The sequence below is a fragment of the Vidua macroura genome, chromosome 6 (genome assembly GCF_024509145.1).
Source record: "Vidua macroura isolate BioBank_ID:100142 chromosome 6, ASM2450914v1, whole genome shotgun sequence".
Lineage (NCBI taxonomy): Eukaryota > Metazoa > Chordata > Aves > Passeriformes > Viduidae > Vidua > Vidua macroura.
The window spans coordinates 5,332,494-5,354,186 of NC_071576.1; the positions used below are offsets into that span (position 1 = coordinate 5,332,494).

Consider the following 21,693-nt stretch of genomic DNA (forward strand, 5'->3'; position numbering starts at 1 on the left):
GCAGCTATTGCATAACAGAGATCGATTCCTGTCCCGAGCCCTGACCCTCAGTTTACTCAAGACAAGTTTAATGCTTTGGGATCTGTAATGGAAACATCTACTTCCCAGTGAGATGGGATGCATCAGCTCCCCCAGGGCTGGGGTTTCTGGCTGTTTGGGTTCTCTGACAGACAGCAGTGAGAAAGAAAGTAGGGAATTGTCCCCAAGAATGAAGGAGAATCATTTTCCCCAAAACATTGCTACCAGAAGCTATGGGGAGCTGAAGACTCCTGGCTTCAGATATACACCTGCTATTAATACAGCTACTAAAGAAAGCAACCCTAAACCAAGGGAAATTGAACACATCCCAAAAATAAACTGAAAATCAATGAACCTGCAGACCCTAAACTGAATGCACCTGAAGTCGAACACACCTCAGTGCTCAAAAGGTGGAAAGCACAGCAAGCAAGAGGTCCACAAATAAATGAACAAGTCCCAAAAGCATGCACAAAATGTACAGACACTTCGGAATAGGCACTCCATTAAAAGCTGCATGTTGAAATAATATAAGTGGCCATTCAGGAATTCCAGGTGCACAGGGAATAGCTGAAGTAAGTCCACTGAGATCTGTCACTCCAGATGTGAACGGGTGTATGACAAATGATGACAGATCCACATCAAGTCGGGTGAAATCAAATGCCTTTCAACATTTGCCTGAAATCTGGTTGTCTTGTGCCTAACAAACTGCAAAGAGCTTTAGGGAACTTGGCTGTCTCCTGCGTCCCCCCTCCCCCACATCAGCAAAAAATAACTACTTGCAAAGGCCGCAATTCCTCCTTATTTTCTGTTTCCCTACATGCGCTCACTAACTCGTTAGCAATGTTTCCAAGCAGCCAGGCTGGGAGGAAAACAGAGGAAGCGCCAGGAACGAGGCAACCGGGAGACGCTGCTGCCAGGGCCCCTTTGTTGAGCATCCCTGGGTGCCCCTCGCCTTTTACCTGGGGATGCAGTCGCCATGGTAACGGGCGGGTGTTCCCTGGCGGAGCCGAAGCCCAGCTGTTCCCGCTGCTGAGCCCCATCTCCATCCCGCAGCGGAGCCCCAGTCGCGTACTGGTCCGCCCCGTCCGCAGCCCAGTGCAGCCCAGCGCCCGCCAGCAGCAGGTCCTGGGGGTCCGGCGGGGCTGACATGCTGCCTGCAAGGCGGGCGCTGGTCGCCGGCTCTCGGGATGCAGCGGGGGCCACCGGAAGGGCTGCGGTGGCCGCCGGGCTGGCTGGTGCTGCGGCCGCGCTGGGGTCTGGCCGGCTGCGGGGACCGGGAGCCGCCGCCGCCGCCGCTGCCGTATCTCCACTAGCGCTTATTACGCAGGTGAAAATGGCTTGTTAGTTGGAGCCTTCCAGCCCTTGCGTCACCCTGTGGCTGGCATATCACAGGGCAGGAATCTGCCAGCCGGGCTGCTGCTCTCCCCCGTTTAACTGCTTCAGCAGGGTAGGCATCGGCTTGTGCGGGTACGGGAAGAAATGCCCCCCTCGCAGGCAGGCACACGCCTCCCTCTCCCCTCCCGCAGCCCCCCTCCTCCGCATCCCTGCGCTCCAGAGCATCCCGCAGGCGCCGCAGCCGGGCACGGCACCGCGCCCGCCGGGAGAGCCGCCGGCTCCTCCCGCAGCGCCGGGCTCGGCCGACAGGGCAGAGAGCTCTCAGCAAGCCCACCCTAAAATCGGCCCGTTCCTCCCCCTCTCCGCCAGCCCTAACCCAGCGAGAGAAGCCGCGCTCTGCGCCTGGGTTTGTTTACCCGGTTGGTTCCTCTCTGTTTGCAGCCGCGCTTATTGGCACTTGTCAAAATAAACTCACAGCAGGTGTCTGTGTGCCTTTTTTTTTTTCTTCTCCTTTTTTTTTTTTTTTTTTTTTTTTTTTTTTTTGTGCCATTATATTTGCTTGCTTACTGCCTCTCAAAATCACGTGTGTGTACCGGGACGATGAGAAATGTCAGAGATTTTTGCTGTCAGTGAGAGCAGCAGCATGAGATACAGCAAAGGTGAAAGCACAGGGAAGGGTCTGTGCTCTCACAGAATCTGTGCCACTTCTGAGGTGAGCTAGGAACAAGTTTCCTTGCTGTCCTTTTACAGATGAGGAAATGGATTCAGATAAAGGGCATGGCATCATTTCTGCATTGCACAGAGTTCTGGCACAGACAGCTCAAGGAAATAAATTCCCTGCCTTGCAGAAGGGCCTCTCTGTTGTCATGCGACAGGTCAAGCTACAAAGTGGATCATAATTGCCCCAGCCAGAAGATTTCATTCCCACCTGGCTTTCTGCCTGTTGCAGCAGTGGATCTCCAGCTGTGATCTGTATGTCACAGCAGCCCTAGGCAGCCTACAGCAAGCTTATGCTTGGGCTTGAAAACTGAACATGTTTCCACTTTTTCCAGACAAGGGGGGAAGAAATCCAGGGTAAGACCAAAATGCAAGATGAAAAACCTCAGAAGTAGCCTTGAGGATTTCCATTTCTGTTATCTTCCCAGGGAATTGCCACCCTTATCCTCACTCCATCCTGCTGCTGCCTGAGAATCCTAGAATGGTTTGGGATGAAAGAAACCTAAGAGACCAAAGACCATCCAGTTCCAACCCCTGCCATGGGCAGGGACACCTTGCACTAGAACAGGTTGCTCCAAGCCCAATCCAGCATGGCCTGACTGCCAGGGATGGGGCAGCCACAGCTTCTATGGGCAGCAGGGCCAGGGTATCACCAGCCTCACAGCCAAGAACATGCCCAGGCTAATATGATTTTCTTTATTTCTTTTATTTCAAGACAGGACATGTCTGCTGAAGATCAGCAGCAACGATTTTAGTCATCATGGCTGTAATGCCAAATCCCATCCCATACCATCAGGGTTTACCTCATGAGCAAAGGAGATTAAGTTTCCGAATTCATGGTTCCCCCTCTGACATATAGAATGCCTGATTATGATTTCAGCAAGATTCTGATGATGTCAACACTGATATTAATGAAATTAATAATATCTTGAATGTCCAGTTCTGGGCCCCTCAGGGAAGGACATTGAGATGCTTGAGCACATCCAGAGGAGGACAACAAGGCTGGTGAGGGGTTTGGAACACAAACCCTGTGAGGAACGGCTGAGGGAGCTGGGGTTGTTTAGCCTGGAGAAAAGGAGGCTTAGAGGTGACCTCATTGCTCTCTACAACTCCCTGAAGGGAGGCTGTAGACAGGTGGGGGTCGGTCTCTTCCACCAGGCAGCACTGACAGAACAAGAGGACACAGTCTCAAGCTACGTCAGGGAAGGTACAGGTTGGATATTAGGAAAAAAAATCACTGAAAGAATAATAAAGTACTGGAATTGTCTTCCCAGGGAGGTGGTAGAATCACCATCTCTGGATGTGTTTAAAAAAAGACTGGACATGGCACTTGGTGCTATAATTTAGTTGAGGTGTTAAGGCATAGGTTGGACTTGATAATCTTAGAGGTCTCTTCCAACCTCATTATTCTGTGATTCTGTGATTCTGTGATTCTGTGATATACAGTCTGTTTTGTTTTGAAAAATATGTCTTCCCGTAGTTCTTAATGCACGTCCTTGTTCAGGTTTCCCAGTTTTCTTTTGCATTCCCCGCTCTCTGGGATGCCCCATGGGTCTCTTTGTGTGAGTGTGCAATGCACTGGAGCTCTCAGGAGAAGGTCTGTAAGAGCACAGGGCCCCTGGCAGCTCTGCTGTGTGAGCAATGGGCCATCACAAAGGCCTTGTGATAACGCAGCACCATCAGAATGGGTGCACACGGCCACTGGGAATGATTCATTTCCACACACCGAAGGGGTTATCGAGCGCTCAGGCTGCTGCCATGAACACAGGCAGCGTTACTGCAGTAAAAGACTGAGAAGAAAGAGTGTGGACTGTGTGCTCTGCTCACTGAGTCGAAATGGGGACAAGCAGGAGTCAGCAGAGTGCCCAGGTGGTCGAGAAGGTCAATGGCATCCTGGCCTGTATTAAAAAAATGTGGCAGCAAGACCAGGGAAGTGATTGTCCCTCTGTGCTGGGCACTGGGGGGGCTGCATCTCAAATCCTGTGACGAGTTTTGAGCCCCTCATGGCAAGGAAGACTTTGAGGGGCTGGTGCAGAGAAGGGAATGGAGCTGGGGAAGGATCTGGAGCACAAGTCTGATGAGGAGCAGCTGAGGGAGCTGGAGGGGCTCAGCCTGGAGAAAAGGAGGCTCAGGGGGGACCTTGTGGCTCTGCACAACTCCTGACAGGAGGGTGGAGCCAGGTGGGGGTCAGGCTCTGCTCCCAGGGAACAGGGAGAGGACAAAAGGAAATGGCCACAAGTTGTACCAGGAGAGGTTCAGGTTGGATATCAGGAACAACTTCTTCAAGGAAAGGGTTGTCAAGCACTGGAAGGGGCTGGAGGGGAGTCACCATGCCTGCAGATGTCTGAAGGTGGCACTTCATGGTTTAGTTGACAGGGTGTTGATTGGTCAAAGGTTGGGCTTAAGATCTTGAAGGTCTTTTCCAACTGTGATGAGTCTACAATTGTATGTAAATAAATAAAGCAAAAAAAATGTTGGTTTTTTTCTTTTTTTGCTTCAGGAATCCCAATTGTAGGGCAATCCAGGACTTTATTTCACCATTTCCTGTACAGTCAATACAATCAGCTCTGCTCATCACCATATAATATTGCAAGGGAAAACCAGAGGTCTGATTTCAAACCTTGGATACAAACCCTGAGCTCCACAGATGTGATACATACATTTCTGATAGCAAAGCTTTGGTTTGCCAGGATGAGTGAAAAAAACCCAACAGGAGCAACAAGACAATACTCAAAAATCTTGATTAGTCCATTTTTCATGCTGTACAGAAAACTTTGAACTTGGCAAAACCTGGGCTGTCCTGCATGAAGTTAATTTACAGGGGTTTTTTAAGTTCCCTACAGGAAAATCAGGCTGGATAAAGATTTAATCTAATACCTATTTAAGAGAGGTGTGAGTTTTAAATGGCACCAGGGACAAAAATGAATTCTTTCTATTTTCAATGCATTTACAAAAGCTCCTGGTACTTTGTATTGTATTGTGTAGCAAACTGACCTGCACAGGGCTCATCTATCTCTGTTTATTGGTATTTAATTATCTTGATCTACCCTTTGGACATTATAAACCTCTGAATGTAGGAAGTCTGAGAACACAGACACACAAATTGCTTCTCTTTCCATTATAGCCCTTTGTGTTCTGGGGATGCTGCACGATGCTGGGACAAAGTGACTTTGAACCTTGAGGGGATTTGTGGTCTCAGGTTTAGCATTACCAGCAAAGAGCCCAGGACCTGGCAGGGTATATCAAGGGATTCAGCAATGGAAAAAAAATCATCTCCTCTTCCTTGAGGATTTATTCTCGAGGTTTTAGAATAAATGAATTGCAACAGGAGAAAGGAAAGGGGGAAAAAAAGCAGCTTTTGACATAAATAGGAAAATGAAGGTAAGTAAGACAACCTCCCCTACCCCACAGAAAAGATTTCAACACTGAAGGAGCTACAGGCTCTTTTTCAGTTCACCACATCTGCACTGCAGCCCACCTTGCTTTCCATGTGTCTCACATCCTCACCCTCACACAGGCAAACCTCTGGCAGTGTGTGACAGCACTGGGCTGGCCTGCAGACAGGGATTCCCTTCCACAGCCTGCAATCAGATCCCATTTGGGCACAGACAGGTAGGAAGCCCAGGAGCCCCAGTGCTGTGGGGTTAATCTGGCACACACCCACCTTACAAGGCATAGAGAGGTATTGGAAGACCCAAAGAAAGTCTGGAAACGTGGTGAAAATAACAGCTCTTCCTGGGCAAGCCAAACCACTCAAAACTGTCACTACAGAGAGGCAAAAGGCCTGAGAGAAAAGGTGACCTGTGGGTGCTGGTGGCTCTCCCCACAGCAGAGGCCATTCATCATCTTTCAGTCCACAGAGATCCTTCCCAGGGAGCCCTTTGGGTCTTTGGTCTTCCACCTTCTCCCTCTCCATCTCCAAAAGCTCTGGCAATGAAGCAGGGCCAGGCAGCCTCTCCAAGGTCCTTTTCATCTTTTCCTCCCTCTGCCACAATTGTGGCAATGTTTCAGGTCTTTCTGGAAATAGGCACCCCAAACTCCTGAGCTTCAAGGCATCATCCACCTCCCCACCTCCCCCACAGCCCTCCTGGGACCCACCACAGGCTCCTGTTCCAGACTGCTTTGGAATTTGGAGTGTCTGCACCAGCCAGTGGGTCTTGGACCCAGCTCTGCTCTGAAGGCACGAGCATCTCAGTGCCAGGAAAACAGGCCAAGGCCAGGAAAGGCAGAAGGTGCAGGTGTGATGACACCTTTCCAGCTTTCCCAGACAAACAGCTGTGTAGGGAGTGCTTCCCTTTGCAAAGAACAACTTCAGAGATGAGACAGGTACTGAGTCCAAAAGAGCAGCTCTCTAAAATGATCTCCTGGATAGTCCCACTCTTACCACATGCTGTAAAATGTGGAGACTGGTTCACCTTGGATCTTTAATAAGTGCAATTTCAAAAATACCAGAGTCTAAATAACAGCATTTTACTGCATGCTGTGTAATTTAACCTCCTTTCACTGCTCTGAGGTTTGCTAGGTGCACAGAGCACAGCAGAGCACAGAGACCCTGCCTGGCCCTTTAATTTCCACATCATGCAAGAGCTTTCAGCTTCTCCAGCCCTCCAGTTGTAATGCAATGTGATTAAAGGTGGTGCTTTCCCTGGGTAAGCCTGACTGACTGCTCCATCCTTCATCCCCTGCACATCAACAGCCGCTCTAGGAGCGCTGAGGATTACCTCTGTTTCTCTGGGAAGATGGTTCTGCATGGAAATCCAGTGACAGGAGCTCAAACAGCAAAACCATCAGACCTGTGACCTGGCACAGCCATGGGGTGGGTGCTGGTCAGGGGTCAGAGAGGAGGAAACCTACCAGGCCTCTGATGAACATGGCCAGCTCTCCCTTCTTCCCAGCTTCAAGCTCTTTGCAGAGACAGAGAGCTGAGCGGAGTAGACAGGTGAGTAGGTGGGATATGCAAGATACATGCAGCACTGGCCTAGTTTCAGCAGGGCTTGGCAGCTGGATTTCTCACCCAAGTGTCTGAAAGGCTCTGCACTCCCCTCTAGAGCACACATCCACTGAAATGGCTCCTTGTCCTGGAGGGGGCTGGCCCAGCAGTCTGAATGTGAATCCATGGTCTTATCTGAGCATATCTGCATCCTCCACGTGGCAGCAGGATCTCTGCATGCCACTGCAAGTGCTGCTCAGGAGCATCTTCAGAACAATAATCTTTTTCTCCTTTTACAGTGCTCATCCTGGGAGCATCCAGCCCAGGGATACTAAAAGAAGAAACATTAGAATTTGTCCTGTAGAGATTCCCAGCTGCATGGAACAGGACTTCCTTCTCTGAGTCCTGGCAGAGCAGTTTCAGAGGCCAGTCATCACTGAGGAAAATGTTCAGAGTGACACCACTGGCTCTGGTGCTATTTAATTGCAGTGTTAATGACCCAGCTGAAAGGAAAGCATGGGACAAGACAGTCCATGTGAGCCCTGAGCAGATCATCCCAGAAGTTTATATGGGCAATGGTTTGATACTGGTCAAACAGTGAAAGCAAACAAAAAGATAATTACAATAAAAATATCCACAAATTTACTTAGGGAGAAGCTGAAAAAAGGGAGACAAAGTTCTGGCCAGAATTGTGTCAATCATAGGACAGTTAGGCTGGTACTTGAAAGGTACAGCCAGAGATGCAGAAACAGTTTTTTTTATGCATTCTCATTCCCTTGCATTACATCAGAAGGTATTTGTGCACAGAGTGCTCTGTACATTACACAGCTCCTCAGCAAGTCCATTAGGGGTTGGCTTCTGAGTCCTGATTTATGCTGATCCATGCCTTTATCAGGCTCTGAGCGTTGATTATGCACCATTTGCACATCTCCAGAAACCCATGGATACCAAGGATTACAGCTTGTGAGCTGGAGGAGACTCAAATGGTTTTAATTTATAATTTGTCATGGCACAGAGGGTACCAGAGACTTGGCCTCCGGAGATAAAACCTACAAGCCCTTCCAAAACCCACAAAAGATTGCTCCTTTTAGTGTAACTGAGAGGCACAACCTCCATTCCTAGGATCCAGAACTGCTGCAATATGAAAATATTGACAAAACTGCTGTGAAAGGGAACACATGCTTGGTAAAAACAATGTTTTGTGCCCAGAGACACCTCTAAGCAGTTGTCACCTGAGGGTAATCAGCAGTGCTTCCAAGAGCTGCTATGAAAATATTGATGTGCAGGACATTGGTTCATCTAAAGATACCATGCTATTGGTAACCTGAGGCATCAAATTTAATCTAAGTGGTCTGAGGAGAGGGAAAAACTGAACATTGCAATTGCTGCCTCAGTGTAACCTTGATAGGTGGGAATCATATTCCCCCAATGAGCTACATATTTGTCTTTTCTTCCATTTTTATAGCACAGGCCTAATTTTCTTGCTTTGTATACAAATGAGAACCAGGAACAGCTTTACAGCATCCTTCGGGGCTAATCCATAAATTAAAATCCAGCTCAGAACTCCCCACCTCTCACTTTTAATTTAAACATTGCTCATGGGAAGGAGCTATCTGAGGAAGAGGCTGATGCCTGTCACCCAGTCAAGTCTGAGCTCAGCACCTCTGTCTCAAAACAGGAAATTCTGGATGTGTCCAGCTGCCCTCTGGAGCTGAAGGTTGGAGGATTTGGGAATACTGAACACGGCCCTTTGCCAGTCAGTGCCCACACACTTCACCTCTGAGATGGGAATTGTGGAGCTCTGCAGTGCAATGTCAGACCCTGTCCTGCAGGATTTGGATACCAGAGACCCACAGATGGCTGAGCCAGGCAGGAATTGCACTTTGTCAGTGTGAAGCCGAGCTGGAGTTGTTCTGAGATCTATTTTTTATTGAATTCATGGAATTAAACTCCAGTTAACTGAAGTGCTGTACAACCAGGCTTTATTTTACACTTGTAATTAGTCCCATTGACTTCAAAGAAGCTGTTTTTGTACAATATTTGCAGGGTTGGGATTTGTTTTCCATTTAATTGATATATCATTTGGCACTTGATATCAGCCCTTCAAAGGGAACATTAATGTTTTACATTTCAAAATCACTTTGTAGTGCATTCTGTACATCACATTATTCAAACTGGTGAAAACAACCTGCAAATTCTCACCAGCTCTACTCATCTGTGGCTTTATTTTGTGAATTAAATGCCTGCAATGAACACAAGCCTACATTCCCCAAATTCTAGCTGATGTCAGTGCTGAAAAAGCAAAACCAGGCAGGATTAATCCCTGATACAAATAACCTCTAAAATCATCATTTTTTAATTCTCTGTGTTTTGCAGTGGAGTTGGTAGTTAAGTAAATAAGTCTGATTACTTGTTTCTATAACCTGTGCCATGTTCTTTTCTTAATGCAACTTAACTTTGACCAAAAAAATCAAAACCTGAACTAAATGCAAGGCTCAGCTGGTTTCCTGTGAACAGCTCCATTGTATAAGTAAAATAATTTTCTGTCACAAAAAGAAAAAAAAAAGTGAAATGAGATCCAGGGCCCTCTGCTGGATTGTGAGGAAATCCTTGTCTTTCTCAAAATGATGAAATTATTTGCTGTCCTGGAAAGTTCAGAGTTTGCATCAACATAAAACCTTTGGCCTTTAACATTATCTTTATGAAACCAGAACTGCAGATTACAGCTCGCCTCTGTGACATCTCACAAGCAGCACTACAGGGAAGGTTACCCAGAGTGAGGCATACAGAATTTGTCCTTTTTGTGTCCAATAACTAAAAATAACAACACCCCATTCATTGTAGTTTCCTTATCTGAATTCTTATCAACTCATTGCAGCTGAACATGGTAGAGAAATAGATAAGAAAAGAGAGACAGATCAGAACCAGTGAAGATGCTGTAGGAGGAAATGAGCTTTTGACCTTCACACAGCTTGGGGAATTGTTGAGAAAAATTCAAGCAAGTGGAAGGAGTTGAATATTTTCTGCACTTTATACTTGGAAGTCTTATCGACCCTCCCCCAAGATTTCCCCTGTCTTCAAGGGATGGAAAGGCCACATCTCCTCATAATCCTGTCATCTACCCCAGGCAGCAGGAGCTTTGTGCAGTCCAGGACCTCAGTCAACACAGAAAAATGGAGATGGGCTCTGGGGGGGAAAAAACAGTGAGATAACGGGGCTTGCAGGACAGAAAGGCTAAATCCAGATGGAAGGAGGATTGTGATGCTAAAAGGAAACATTTCAGGTCAGCAGTGTCTCTGTTCAGCTGCTGGCAGGACAGGTTTCACAAGCTCTTTCTGGACAAAATTAGCCTGGATGCCACAACTGAGTCCTTCCTCCATGTCACGCCACAGAATTCCTGTGACATTCCCAAAAAGGCTTCTGAAAAAAAGGCAGAATCTTGGCAAGTCTGACTCTCCAGCTAGGGATGATGAATCAAAGTGAGATGAACACATCATAAGTGACAACATGATTCAATATAGAGTTGAAAACTTAAAAGCTGCATGATGCTGCTTGAGGCTTGACTTGTGGAAACAGGGAGGAATTATTTGCCATTCCATTTTTTATCTGACTTTTCAGAGCTTTCTTAGCATTCCCTACTTGCAGCTGTATCAAACTATCAGATTGGTTACCTTTGTGCTCATTAATGGTGGATACATGGGGGGGCTTTTCCTGCATCTTTAAATGTTCACTGCTTTATAAATAATAAGTTTGGAAATAATTTTGGTTAATATGATCACTTCTGTGAAAACTGAATGACACTATCTCCAAGAAGAGGCTTGGATTCTGGATTTGCATTTCCATCTCCCAGCTGAAGCAGTTTAGCAGAATCAGAAGGAAATAATTAATGATTCTGAACCTATATTTTTGGTGGTGAAAGTATTGCTGTCAGAGTTTTATCCAGCTCTGGTATTCTCAGTATTGAAAGTTACATCAAGTGAGATCATGAAAAAGAAATGTGAGAACTTGAAGTCTTTTTTTACTTTAATTATTCATCTCTCAGTGTTGGACAGAGCCCAGAATTTCAATGCTTTTATCAATTTGATTGTATATTAAGAAAAAAGTGTAACTGCCTGGCATCTGATGTGTGAGTGGGCATGGTCAGGTAATAAATGCTCCCAGAGCATATTTATTTAATCAAGGAATGCAAGTCTCAAGGGGGTAGATTAAAAGATATCTCTGAGAACAATGAAATGACCTTGTACTGATATGCATGGAAATGAGTCTTACAATGCGAAGAATCAAAACTGCAGTTTTAATTAAAATCAGAAAACTCATTGGGAGAGCTTAATTTCCCAAGCATGACTACTTTAACTTTGGCTTATTTTCTATTGAAACAGCCAGTGAATGAAGTTAGAATCCATATCTTCATCTTGTTAAAGATCTGTTCTAGTTTGCTAAAAACACCACTGTGAAGTCATTACCTTATGACTATTTACATAAAGCATGCCTTGTCCTAATGCCACAGTGATAAGCTACAAAGGATCCAGGTTATCTCAAAAATGCACTAAATCTAAGCACCAGTGACTCTTCTTGTAAGAGAAAAACATTCTGACCTGCTCTTCCATCCAACTTTCCACATATTCCAGTCTCCACAACATCATTTTCACCACTGGTCTGGAAAGCCCAGTTCCAGCAGCTCTGAACAGAAACCCTCTGCTGTGGTTGTCATTCAGATGACAGAACACCCTCCTGTGTGCCTGAGAAAGAGGAGAAGGGATCACTGAACATTTCCAACATCTTATTTTCCCAAAGTGAAACACAAAGTTAAATGGCAGCCTAATCTTAAAAAAAAAAAAACAAAACAAAACAAAACAAAACAAAAACACACACAAAAAAAAAAAAAAAAACCAAAAACAAAAACAAAAAAAACCCACAAGCGATCTCTAGAGAGTAGGAAGCTGTTTAAATATAAAACAAAAATTACTTTTAAAACTAAAAATTAGTAAAACTAAAATTAGTACTGATTTTGCAGTCTGCACTGGCCAATCCTTATACCTGAGGTCTGATCTTTCAGGTACTGACTTTCATGGCTGTTGTTGCCTTAGTTTTGTGAACTTTTCAGAAGCCACGTGGCCTCAGAATCTGAGGTTCTTCTAATACATTTTGAACTATGTAGCTGGAATTGGTGGTCCTGAACCTCCTTTTGAAATCATAGATTCAGAGAATAGTTAGGACTGGAAAGGACCTTGCAGATCCTCCAGTTCCATGGGCAGAGACACTTTCCTCTAGCCCAGGTTCTCAGGGTCCATGAGCATCCACATGAAATGTTTCCTCCTGCATGATCCTCTCTAGGAAGCAGATCCTGTTCATGCCAACAAAAAGGAAACCTAACACCACTTGGGGTGAGCAATTAAGAATCCCCAGCCCAACATTCATGACTTTTGGCCACCATCTCTTCCTCTTCAGCAGCTTTCAGAGAATCCACCTCCCTGTGTTTTGTACTTTTGCCATTGAGCTCCAGGGTTTGAATCACCAAGGCCCCATGACATGACTCCTGATGAAGAGTGACAATTAAGACTGACTCGTTCATCGTGCTGGCACATCTTGAAATTACCTGGATTGCTGCTTTATTCAGCCTTATTTTAGACAACCCAAATGATGAGTCATCCATGAGTCCCTTTGAGAAAATATTGCATAACCACTCTCAGAAGTTTCTCAAGAAAGTAATTCTCTCCCTGCCCTTCAAATGTTTATGATCTCAAATCTATTTTCATCTTATAATACAGAATTGCTTAAAATATAAAGATATAAGGGACTTCCTGGCTTGCCAGACACAGTCCTTTTCTATTTCAGGCAGCAATATCATATAAGCTGTTCACTGTCATTTGAAAATAGAGTGATCTGTCTCTCTTGTTTCTACTAAAAAGCAGTTCCAAAAACTCACTCCTCTTAGGGCTAGACAAATTCTTCTAATCTTCATCCTAAATTTATTCATGGCCAGTTTACAGCTATTTGTTCTTGTGCCAACAGTGTACTTCAGCTTAAAGAACTTTTCCCCCTCCTCGGTGTTTTCTTTGCTGATGTATTCATGGCTTTGTTAAAGTCATTCCCTATTTTCATTTTGCTGTGGGTTTTAAACGGGGTGCAATTTGTTCTGGTTTTGTTATTAACAGTTTTCTGAATCTAGCTGCAGTGCCACAGGTGTGCTTTTACCATGGTTAAATCAAGAGGCTTCATGACATAATGCCCTGTGTATGCAGATCAAATCGACCACCCCCATTTCCATTTCAGTATATCACTGTCATTCACTTCCCTGCTGCTGTGCACTTAACCTCTGCTTTTCTATGAACCTCCTTACATTCCTGCCTCCCCTTGAGAACAGGAATACGGGGAAGAGGAAAGGCTGAGCGATTCCCAGATGTATCAGCTTCCAAAAGAGGTAATTTTTTAAAACTAATTTCCAGATTCCATTTCCTAGTTGCTCTATTTTTTTTCCCCTGGCTGGCGTTTGCATCCTGTTCCAAAGCTGGGATCATTTACACATTTTTTCAGTTCTACTTTTAAGTGCTCTTTTAGATAATAGAAATTCATTAGATTTTTTTAAGCCCAGCTCAGCTCACAGTCATCCCCAGCAGTTAGAACTGTGCCTTCAGTCCATGGTGTGCCTCAGACATCTGCCCAGTCTTGCCTAGCAGAGTCTTCAAAAACACCTCCAGAGTGCATCAAGGGAAATTAATTCTATGGCTCACGTAGCCAGGAGTTAATTGAAAATCCTCCCTGCTTTTTCCAGGTGCTGAGCATTAAGACAAGGCACAGGTAAAACTGTCCAACGACCCCAGAAGTCAAAGGGGGTTGTGGAGTCTGTGCTACTGAGAGACTTCGTTCATCCAATGGCTTGGTCATAAAAACTGAAGGCAGATAAAGGGAAAGGAGAAATGAAATAAAGTAAGAATTATAAAGAGTCATAATGAGTCAAGCTAAAGGATTGTTCAGGATCCTGTGCCTGAGACAATCCAGTTTCAGCTGTCTAGAGAATGTGCACAGGGGAAAATCAGGAGCTAAATGATCCCTTTCACAAGGACTGAAAATCCTCAACATATCCTTGCAGATTTCCTGCAATCTTTGCTGAAAGATTTCCCGAGTTAGATATTGAAACCACATCCTTCTGTTTAACAGCCTTTGATGGAGGCAAATCCATAAATTTGTCTAATCTCATTTTTAATTCATTTATGCTTTCAGCTTCCATGGCATCCTGTAGCAACGAGTTCCACAATTTAATTATAAACTGCTTGAAGAAATACTTCCTTCTGTTTGTTCAGGATCTGCTGACCATTTCATGATGTGCTTGTACAGTAGGAAATAATGGCTGTAGTTCCCCACTTACATCTTCCATGCCAGTGTGGAGCATAATTTATATATTTTATCTACCTCTGTGATTTAGTCCTCTGCTTTCCACGGGGAGCACTTTTTTAGCCTCTCCTCGTATGGAAAATATTCCATGCTGCTGATCATTTTCAGTACTCTTCCTTGAGATTTTTCTAACTAAATTAAAAAAAAAAATTGTCAATGAGGAAGTGGGAAGAGGTCAAACTGCTTGCACAATGTAAAGTGTGGGTACACTGGGGATTTGCTGCTGCAGTGTGCTGGATTTTTGTCTCACCCTTCAGTGGTTATTAAATTTGTGTCTTTTTCTTTGGGTTTTTTTTCATTGTTCCCAAGTATTTTCCTATTATTTTCATTGAATTATCCACCATGACTCAGATAATTTTTCTTGAGATGTGATAGCTAATTTGGAGCTCATTGGTGCATACCTACTCATGCCTGTTCCTCCTCCAGCTGTCAACGTGGAGTTCAATATCTATAGTTTCATGATCCAGTTACTCAGATTTTATGAGATCCCTTTCGCAATTCTTTGCAGACAGCTTTAGTTCTTACTAACCTATTTCCACATAATTTGTAGTCCTTGTCACATCACTGTTTTTCAGTTCTTTAACTTCCTTTCTGCCTCTGTCAAGGTCAGGATTGAAGTGCTTGGGATGGTATTTCATATTCAGACTCAGATGTTTATTGTTTCTTACCTATATCACAGTCTTACAAGTCATGAGTTCTACAGCATTCCACTAACGAGCTACAAAATGGCTAACCATCTTTCTCTACAAGGTCTTTTAAGGCTAAACTATCCAATTAAGAAATGACACCTAAATTATTTTTACTTTTAACCAAATAACCAGCCACCCATGCCCCGCAATGTGCACTTTTTTATCCAATTACACAAAACCACCCAAACCCATGGAGAAGAAGCTGAAAAAGAAGGATCAGCCTCTGCCCTAAAACCACCATCTTAACTTTATATATATTACTATATCCTAAAACTTTAAACTCTAAGTTTTCCACCATGTGATATTACACACTTGTAGCCAAACTCCACACCCACAATCCCAGTGCTATCAATCAATTTTGGAAGCCTTCTCCATGGCCTCGGGTCAAATGCAGTGTTCTCTTGAGGCTCTGTGCCTTTCAGCACAGAAAGCCCAAAACTCTCAGTATCCAGGGTTCCAACAACTGCTTTCCACATCGTTTATGAGTATGATTAGCAGGACAAAGCCTGCACTTGTCCCCCCTGATTGTTACTGGGAGGATCCATCCTTTAACACTCTTTTGCCCTCTCTGCCTTCTCTCTCCAGACATAATTTCCCACTCTTTTGTCCCCAGCTCACTGAGCCTCCCCCCACTTCCCTCCCTCATGTCCAGCTTCCTGATTCTTCTCACAACTCTGAATCTCCAGCTCCAGCTCTGCTGGGACAGAGATCCTTTCAGCCACTCGTGTGCTCTGGTTTTGGAGACCCTGCTCTTCAGGGAGCCTGGAGGCTGCCTGGATTTGTTACAATTGTCTTAACAGGACCTTCATCCATCTCCTCCAATGCTGGTGAAACACCAGACCAAAAACAAAACAAAACAAAACAAAACAAAAAAAACAAGCCAAACCAAACCAAAAAACCCAAAAAACCAACAACAACATCAACAAAAAAAAAAAAAAAAAAAAAAAAAACAAAAAAAAAAAAAAAAACAAAAAAAAAAAAAACAACAGGAGCAATAGGATCTAACCCACATAACCATCTTTTGAATCCAGCTGCAACCCCAAAACTGTAGAGATTAAAATGGTATGTAAACTAATGCTAAAAAAAAAGTTGTTGCTTTCTGCCTGGCTTCTACCCAACTTGGACCTCTGGTAGCTCCTGTGGTGATTGAGACTCTAGAGGCATTAAAATCCCACAGAAAGACCAAATTGGTTTTCCAAGACTATTTTCAATACCAAACCACACTGCAGTCAGTGAGAAGGAAATGTTTTGACCATTGAGCCAGAACTTAGAAGCATGTTGCACAATTTGGTGCTTCCCACCCACACATCACCAATTTCTGATTTATCTCTCACACCATAATCTCATAAATAGTCCTCAGGGACACATGTGGTGCAGGCAGATTAATTTGGCCATAACTTTGAGTGGGAGACATCAGGACAGTGTGGGCTGTGTTTGATGGATCTGGGTGGGGAAATCAGAGTGGCCATTCCTTCCCCTGCAGCAGGAGCAGCATCCAGTGCCCTCTGCCACTGATTTGACTGAGGCAGCACCACACTGTGTTTTCACTAACTTCTGTAAAGACATCTGAGATATCATTGTTTTATTGAAAGCTGAAGACTTCACCTGATCACATTATAGAATCTCACACAGGTATTACCAGTCCCCCCTCTAAATCCCCTTGAATTAAGTTTTGAGATGTTTCAAATACATATTCCATCAAATACAAGGGAAATTTTGGATTGCCCCTTTCCATTACATTTTATAATTCTATTAAAAAAGCAATAAAATTTCTCTGGCAAGAGAGAATCAGTCTAACTTGATCCTAGTTCAATATGCAGAGTTTCATTATCATCGCCAAATTTAACATCTTTCTCATTCTTTCTCCTCTATATTTTTTTTTTTTTCAGCATGTCCCTAGAAATGTGAGCTAGTTTTGGAAGGGAAAAGCAGACTCCTGAGTCTGTCTTTATTAGCTCTGTGGCAGCACAGTCCTAGATCTGTCACACTGCTAGAAGCTGCTGGGGCGTTGGGTGGCTTTTTCAAAGTATCCTTTGTGGTTGACCTGTACCAACACCAAGTAGCAAATTAATTCACCTCAATCCTCTACTTTTATAGCCCTGAGCTTGTCAAGCCCCAGAGCTTGTCTTCCAAACATGCTAAGACAGTTAAAAAGGCTTTATTCACTGCATGCCACCACCATTGCAGTACAGTACATGCACTTCCTCTGTGGATTTATTCATGGATGTCATAGATCAGAGAATATTTTAGCATCCCGTTATTTTTAAATACCTGAGTGTTTCTGAAATTAGACTTAATGCCAAATTTAGTTCAAGTTTGACCCTGGCCTAGCATGTCAGCCTCTTTCATGGTTTCCCTAATTGTTTTCAAACGTTGACTAAAAATTGTAGCCTGGAAGTTCAGAAGAAATGACTCACCAGTATGGCTTTGAATTTTTAAAATTACATGTTTCATGGTAGTAAATCCAGTGTGCTGGGCTGCAAACAGCACAGTGTTATGACTCTATTACTTCCAGCACAACTATTTATCATACTTATCTTTTTCCCCCCAAACCTACAGAACTTTTGTCAGGAGATTATCTTATCCTCACAGACAATTGAACCTAAACAGCCAAGTTGTTTTTTTTGTATTTTTCTCTAGATTTCATATTTGCTTCTATCCTTGTTTTCCATTAATATTTTATGGTTTCTTCCTTCAACATATAAACTGTAAGAAAAGCAAAGAGATTTTGGGAATTCCTTTTGGCTTTTCTCCTCTTACTGTGGTTCCCCCCAGATTCCTCCAGTTGAGTTCTCCCTCAGTTTGTTGTCTCACAGCCACAACTGCTCCCCATCACTCTGGTGAAATGCTGTTATCCACAATTTGCAGTCCTTTGTGTTCCCTCTGCCTTCTCTGTCTTGGAGGAATCTATTGTGCTGTTTAATTCCCCAGAGCTGTAATGAGAGAGAGCCCTCATCATCTATTTAAGTTTCTATAAAATTCATAAATCTATAAGTAAGGACTATGCAAGTGAATATCCATCATTCTGAAGCATTTCTCTTCAAACACTGGAAAAACAGGAAGATAATCCTTACATTGGGAAAACAAGCTTCAGCCTAAGCCTTATCTAGAAAGCTAATTAGATTCTGAAGTAGAGAACTGGTTCATAAAAAAAAGCTGCTAATTAGCATGTCTTTCCATCTTTTACTCATCTGTTGGAATTAATTTGGTCTGTGGGAAGCACAACCAAGGAAAAAGTCTCATCAGCTGAATTCATTAAGTCTGCTGTCCCTCCTAACCCCAGAAGGCAATTTCTCTGCTCACATGTGACTGTTGCTGTCAATAGCAAACCACCCTTTGTTACTGTTGCTCCACTGGGTTTTATAAAGAATTTCATTTAGTGAAATAAACAATTTGAAGCACAGCTGGCCCGGGATGTGCTCAGGAATATGATGCTGTACTACACCCAGCATTCTGGGGAACCACATTTCCCTTCCTCTGCAGGGAGCCAAGCACCTGATGCTGTCAGTGTTTGTGTTTCTGCCAACAGGGAAATTCTCCTCTTCATTGTGCTGGCTGGAAATTACCTCCTGAAACACACACCCACGACTTCCCCCACTCTGGGAATGAATAGTGACTGCCCTTAGGCCATGTGGACCTCATGTGTGCGTTTTGCTTTTTCTGCAAGCTTTTTTTGCTTTATTTTCCTTTTTTTTTGGGGCGGGGGGCGGTGATGGTGATGATGGGTGGTTTCTGCTCTTTTTCCAGTTGCATCTAAAAGAGCACAAGAGATCCAGGTCCAGGTCTGATTCTTGATAGTACAAGGGGAAACAGTCTCGAGCTGCACCAAGAGAGGTTCAGGTTGGATATCAGGAAAAATTTATTCACTTGAAGAATGGTTAAGCATTGGAACAGGCTGTCCTGGAAATGGTGGAGCTCCCATTGCTGGAAGTGTTCACAAAGTGAGTGTATGTGGTCATGGTAGGGTTCAATTTAAGCTTGATGATCTTGAAGGTCCTTTCCAATGATCTGTAAATTATTTTATTTTACCACTCTATCATATTCTATCTTTTTAATGACTTTATTCTATCATTCTTTTCTATTCTATTTTCTTATAAATAATGAGAGAAGTGGTAAGATGAAGGGCTGGAAAAGGTGTGTACATGAACTTTTCAACATCAGATGTCACGCAAACAACAGAAGCATCAGAGAAAAGCATTTTCTTCACTCCAAAAATGAAACACTGGAGTGTCCTGAGCCCTAGTATCTAGTTCCTATATTATGCCCAGAAAGACTGGCGTATTATATTGCTAAAATAATTTCCCAGAAATGTGAGTGCAGCCTTTCAGCCACACTTTTGAAATCATAATCCCTCTCCCAGAGCAACTGAAGAGAGTTGTCAGGACTCTTGATACTCAGGGCTGCACTGGCTGACACCTCTCCTGATGGAATCACTCCTCATTGCAGATGGACTCAGTCACCTGGGCTTCTCAAAATTCTCCTTTGCCTTGGCAAAATCAGCACATCAAGCTGTCAGAGCACAGTCACTTCAGAACAGAAACTCATACATAATCCTTTTGTCCTGGAACATTTTTACCTATGGCTATACAAGAGGGATCAAAGACACGTTTTTTGCTGCTCCTTTTCAAAAGAAATACATCAATTGTGGTCCTCAGAACTGGGCTGGAATTCTTCACTTTTTTCTTTCTTTTTTTTTTCAAATTAACTATAACACAAAGAGAGAACCTTAATTTCTTCTTTAAAGAGTAGAGTTGTTTTACAGTAATACAAGCTGATCATCTCTCAGTCTTCCTTTGCCTAAAGTATAACATTGTTTAGCAGCTTTCAGGATGTTTCATTAACTTATTCATTCACAATATTAACTTTGATTATCAATTCTATATTTCTAGCAATTTTGAGTTCTTTAGACTGTGTTCCAACTATTTTGCAGTGGGGACCTGGTGACAGCTAAGTATGATTTCCTGTTAGATTTTTTCAAAAATGGCCTTATGTTTTGGATGTTTTCAATATTTATATTTTGAGGGGTTTTGATATTTTAAGGTGTTCAAAACTCTAAATTGGGGGGGTTCTCCTCTCTCACAATTATAAGTCAAAAAGTAAATTAATTCCATTTCCTGCTATCAATCTTCAGCTCATGAATTTGAACAAGAAATGTATTCCTTGGGCAACATAAAGGAAAATAAATTTGCACAATTAATTCAGAAAGCTGACACAGTCAGATGAGACTTTGAAACTTCCAGGTTCTTGCTCTCCTACAGAAAATCTAGAAGTTAATGTAATATCAAGGGTCATTAAGAATACCACTATTTTCTCTTGCATTCACTATCTTTCTCTGCTCATTTGGATTAAAATTTGTCATTCATCTTTGGTTTTGGAATTTCCACTACCAGAGGCTTTTAAAAGCAGATTACAGAAACAGGACAGGGGGATGGTTTGGAAAAAGTCCATTCTGCCTTGGAGTGAAGGGGTGCCTTCCAAAGTGGCTTGTTTCTCTGATGCAGGCCAAAAATATTAATGAAAAAAAAAAAAAAAAAGAAATACAAGAGAAATAAAAATATTCTTTTAAAGACTTCCGTAAGCTGGTTATGTAGGAGTCCATTACATGCTCAAAACAATGATTTAATATATTCTTGTTCTGCAAATCACATCAGCAGTTCTCTTCATTAAAAGACACAAAAAGCTCAAGGAAGATTTGCTGATATCAGATTTCGGGTGCTCTTCTCATCATTTCTGTCAGAATAAGATTATAAGGCTTGGGTAGTTTGGTTTGGTTTTTTGTTGTTGTTGTTGTTGTTTTTGGGGTTTTTTTTCCTTACAGACAGAATTATTAAGGTATTATTTCATCCTGGAAAACTGAGGGCACTTGTTCCAGTCCTGCAGGTTTTCAATTTCCATTGTGCCTCAGAGAGGCAGAGATGTGCTGCTCACCATGGAGGAGCGTAGGAAACTAATTCCTCAGGTGAGAATTCCTCATCTTTGTTATTGAGAATCCCTGAGTTTCTTTGTCGCTCTCAAGTGCCATTGTTTTGCCATTAATGTTAGACAAAATATTCAGTGCTACTTTTTTTTGAGGTTCACATTTCCTGGAGACCTCTGGTAGCTGCTGTTGCAGTGTGGCTGCAGCATTTGCTCAAGAACTCTCCTGGCTCCTTTTGTTTGCTCCTCCCTGCCACCCTGGAGCAGGAGGTCTTGATCCTGAAGTATCCAGGCTCTGGGAAAGGATTATTCATAAGGACACCCCATAAGACTGAAATGATTCTTCCACACCTGCTCTGAGAGTTGGGTTTCATGTCCTCTGTTTAGATAAAGCCAAAACCAGGGAAGAGTACAACCAGAGTTCAGCCTACAGTGGGGACAAAGCTGGCATCATTCCATGGGATTCAGTGGGGCTGCAGAAGTGCACAGAGACTGCAAATGAGGGCCAAATTGAAAGCTTTTTGTGGATGCCCCATCCCTGGAAGTGTCCAAGGCTGGGTGGGATGGGACTTGGAGCAATTTGGTCTAGTGGAAGGTGTCCCTGCCATGGCAAGGGTTGGAATGGAATGGTCTTCAAGGACCCATCCAACACAAACTATTCCATGATTTTATGATTCACAAGCCTGTAATGACACC

General features: G+C 43.5%; 1 protein-coding gene and 1 long non-coding RNA gene across 2 annotated transcripts in view; one reads left to right on the plus strand and one right to left on the minus strand.

The window, feature by feature from the left end:
- The window catches only part of RTN1 (reticulon 1), a 118,112-nt gene extending 116,297 nt beyond the window's left edge, over positions 1-1,815 (minus strand). The window contains exon 1 of the mRNA XM_053980990.1: positions 978-1,815. Coding sequence (XP_053836965.1) covers positions 978-1,167 — 190 coding nt within the window. The 5' untranslated portion in view covers positions 1,168-1,815. The remainder of the gene's footprint in view (positions 1-977) is intronic.
- Positions 1,816-2,308: 493 nt separating this feature from the next.
- LOC128809591 (uncharacterized) lies at positions 2,309-2,961 on the plus strand. Its single transcript, XR_008437783.1, has 2 exons — positions 2,309-2,427; positions 2,786-2,961. It is a non-coding gene; the product is annotated as an uncharacterized LOC128809591 (long non-coding RNA).
- Positions 2,962-21,693: the final 18,732 nt, after the last annotated feature.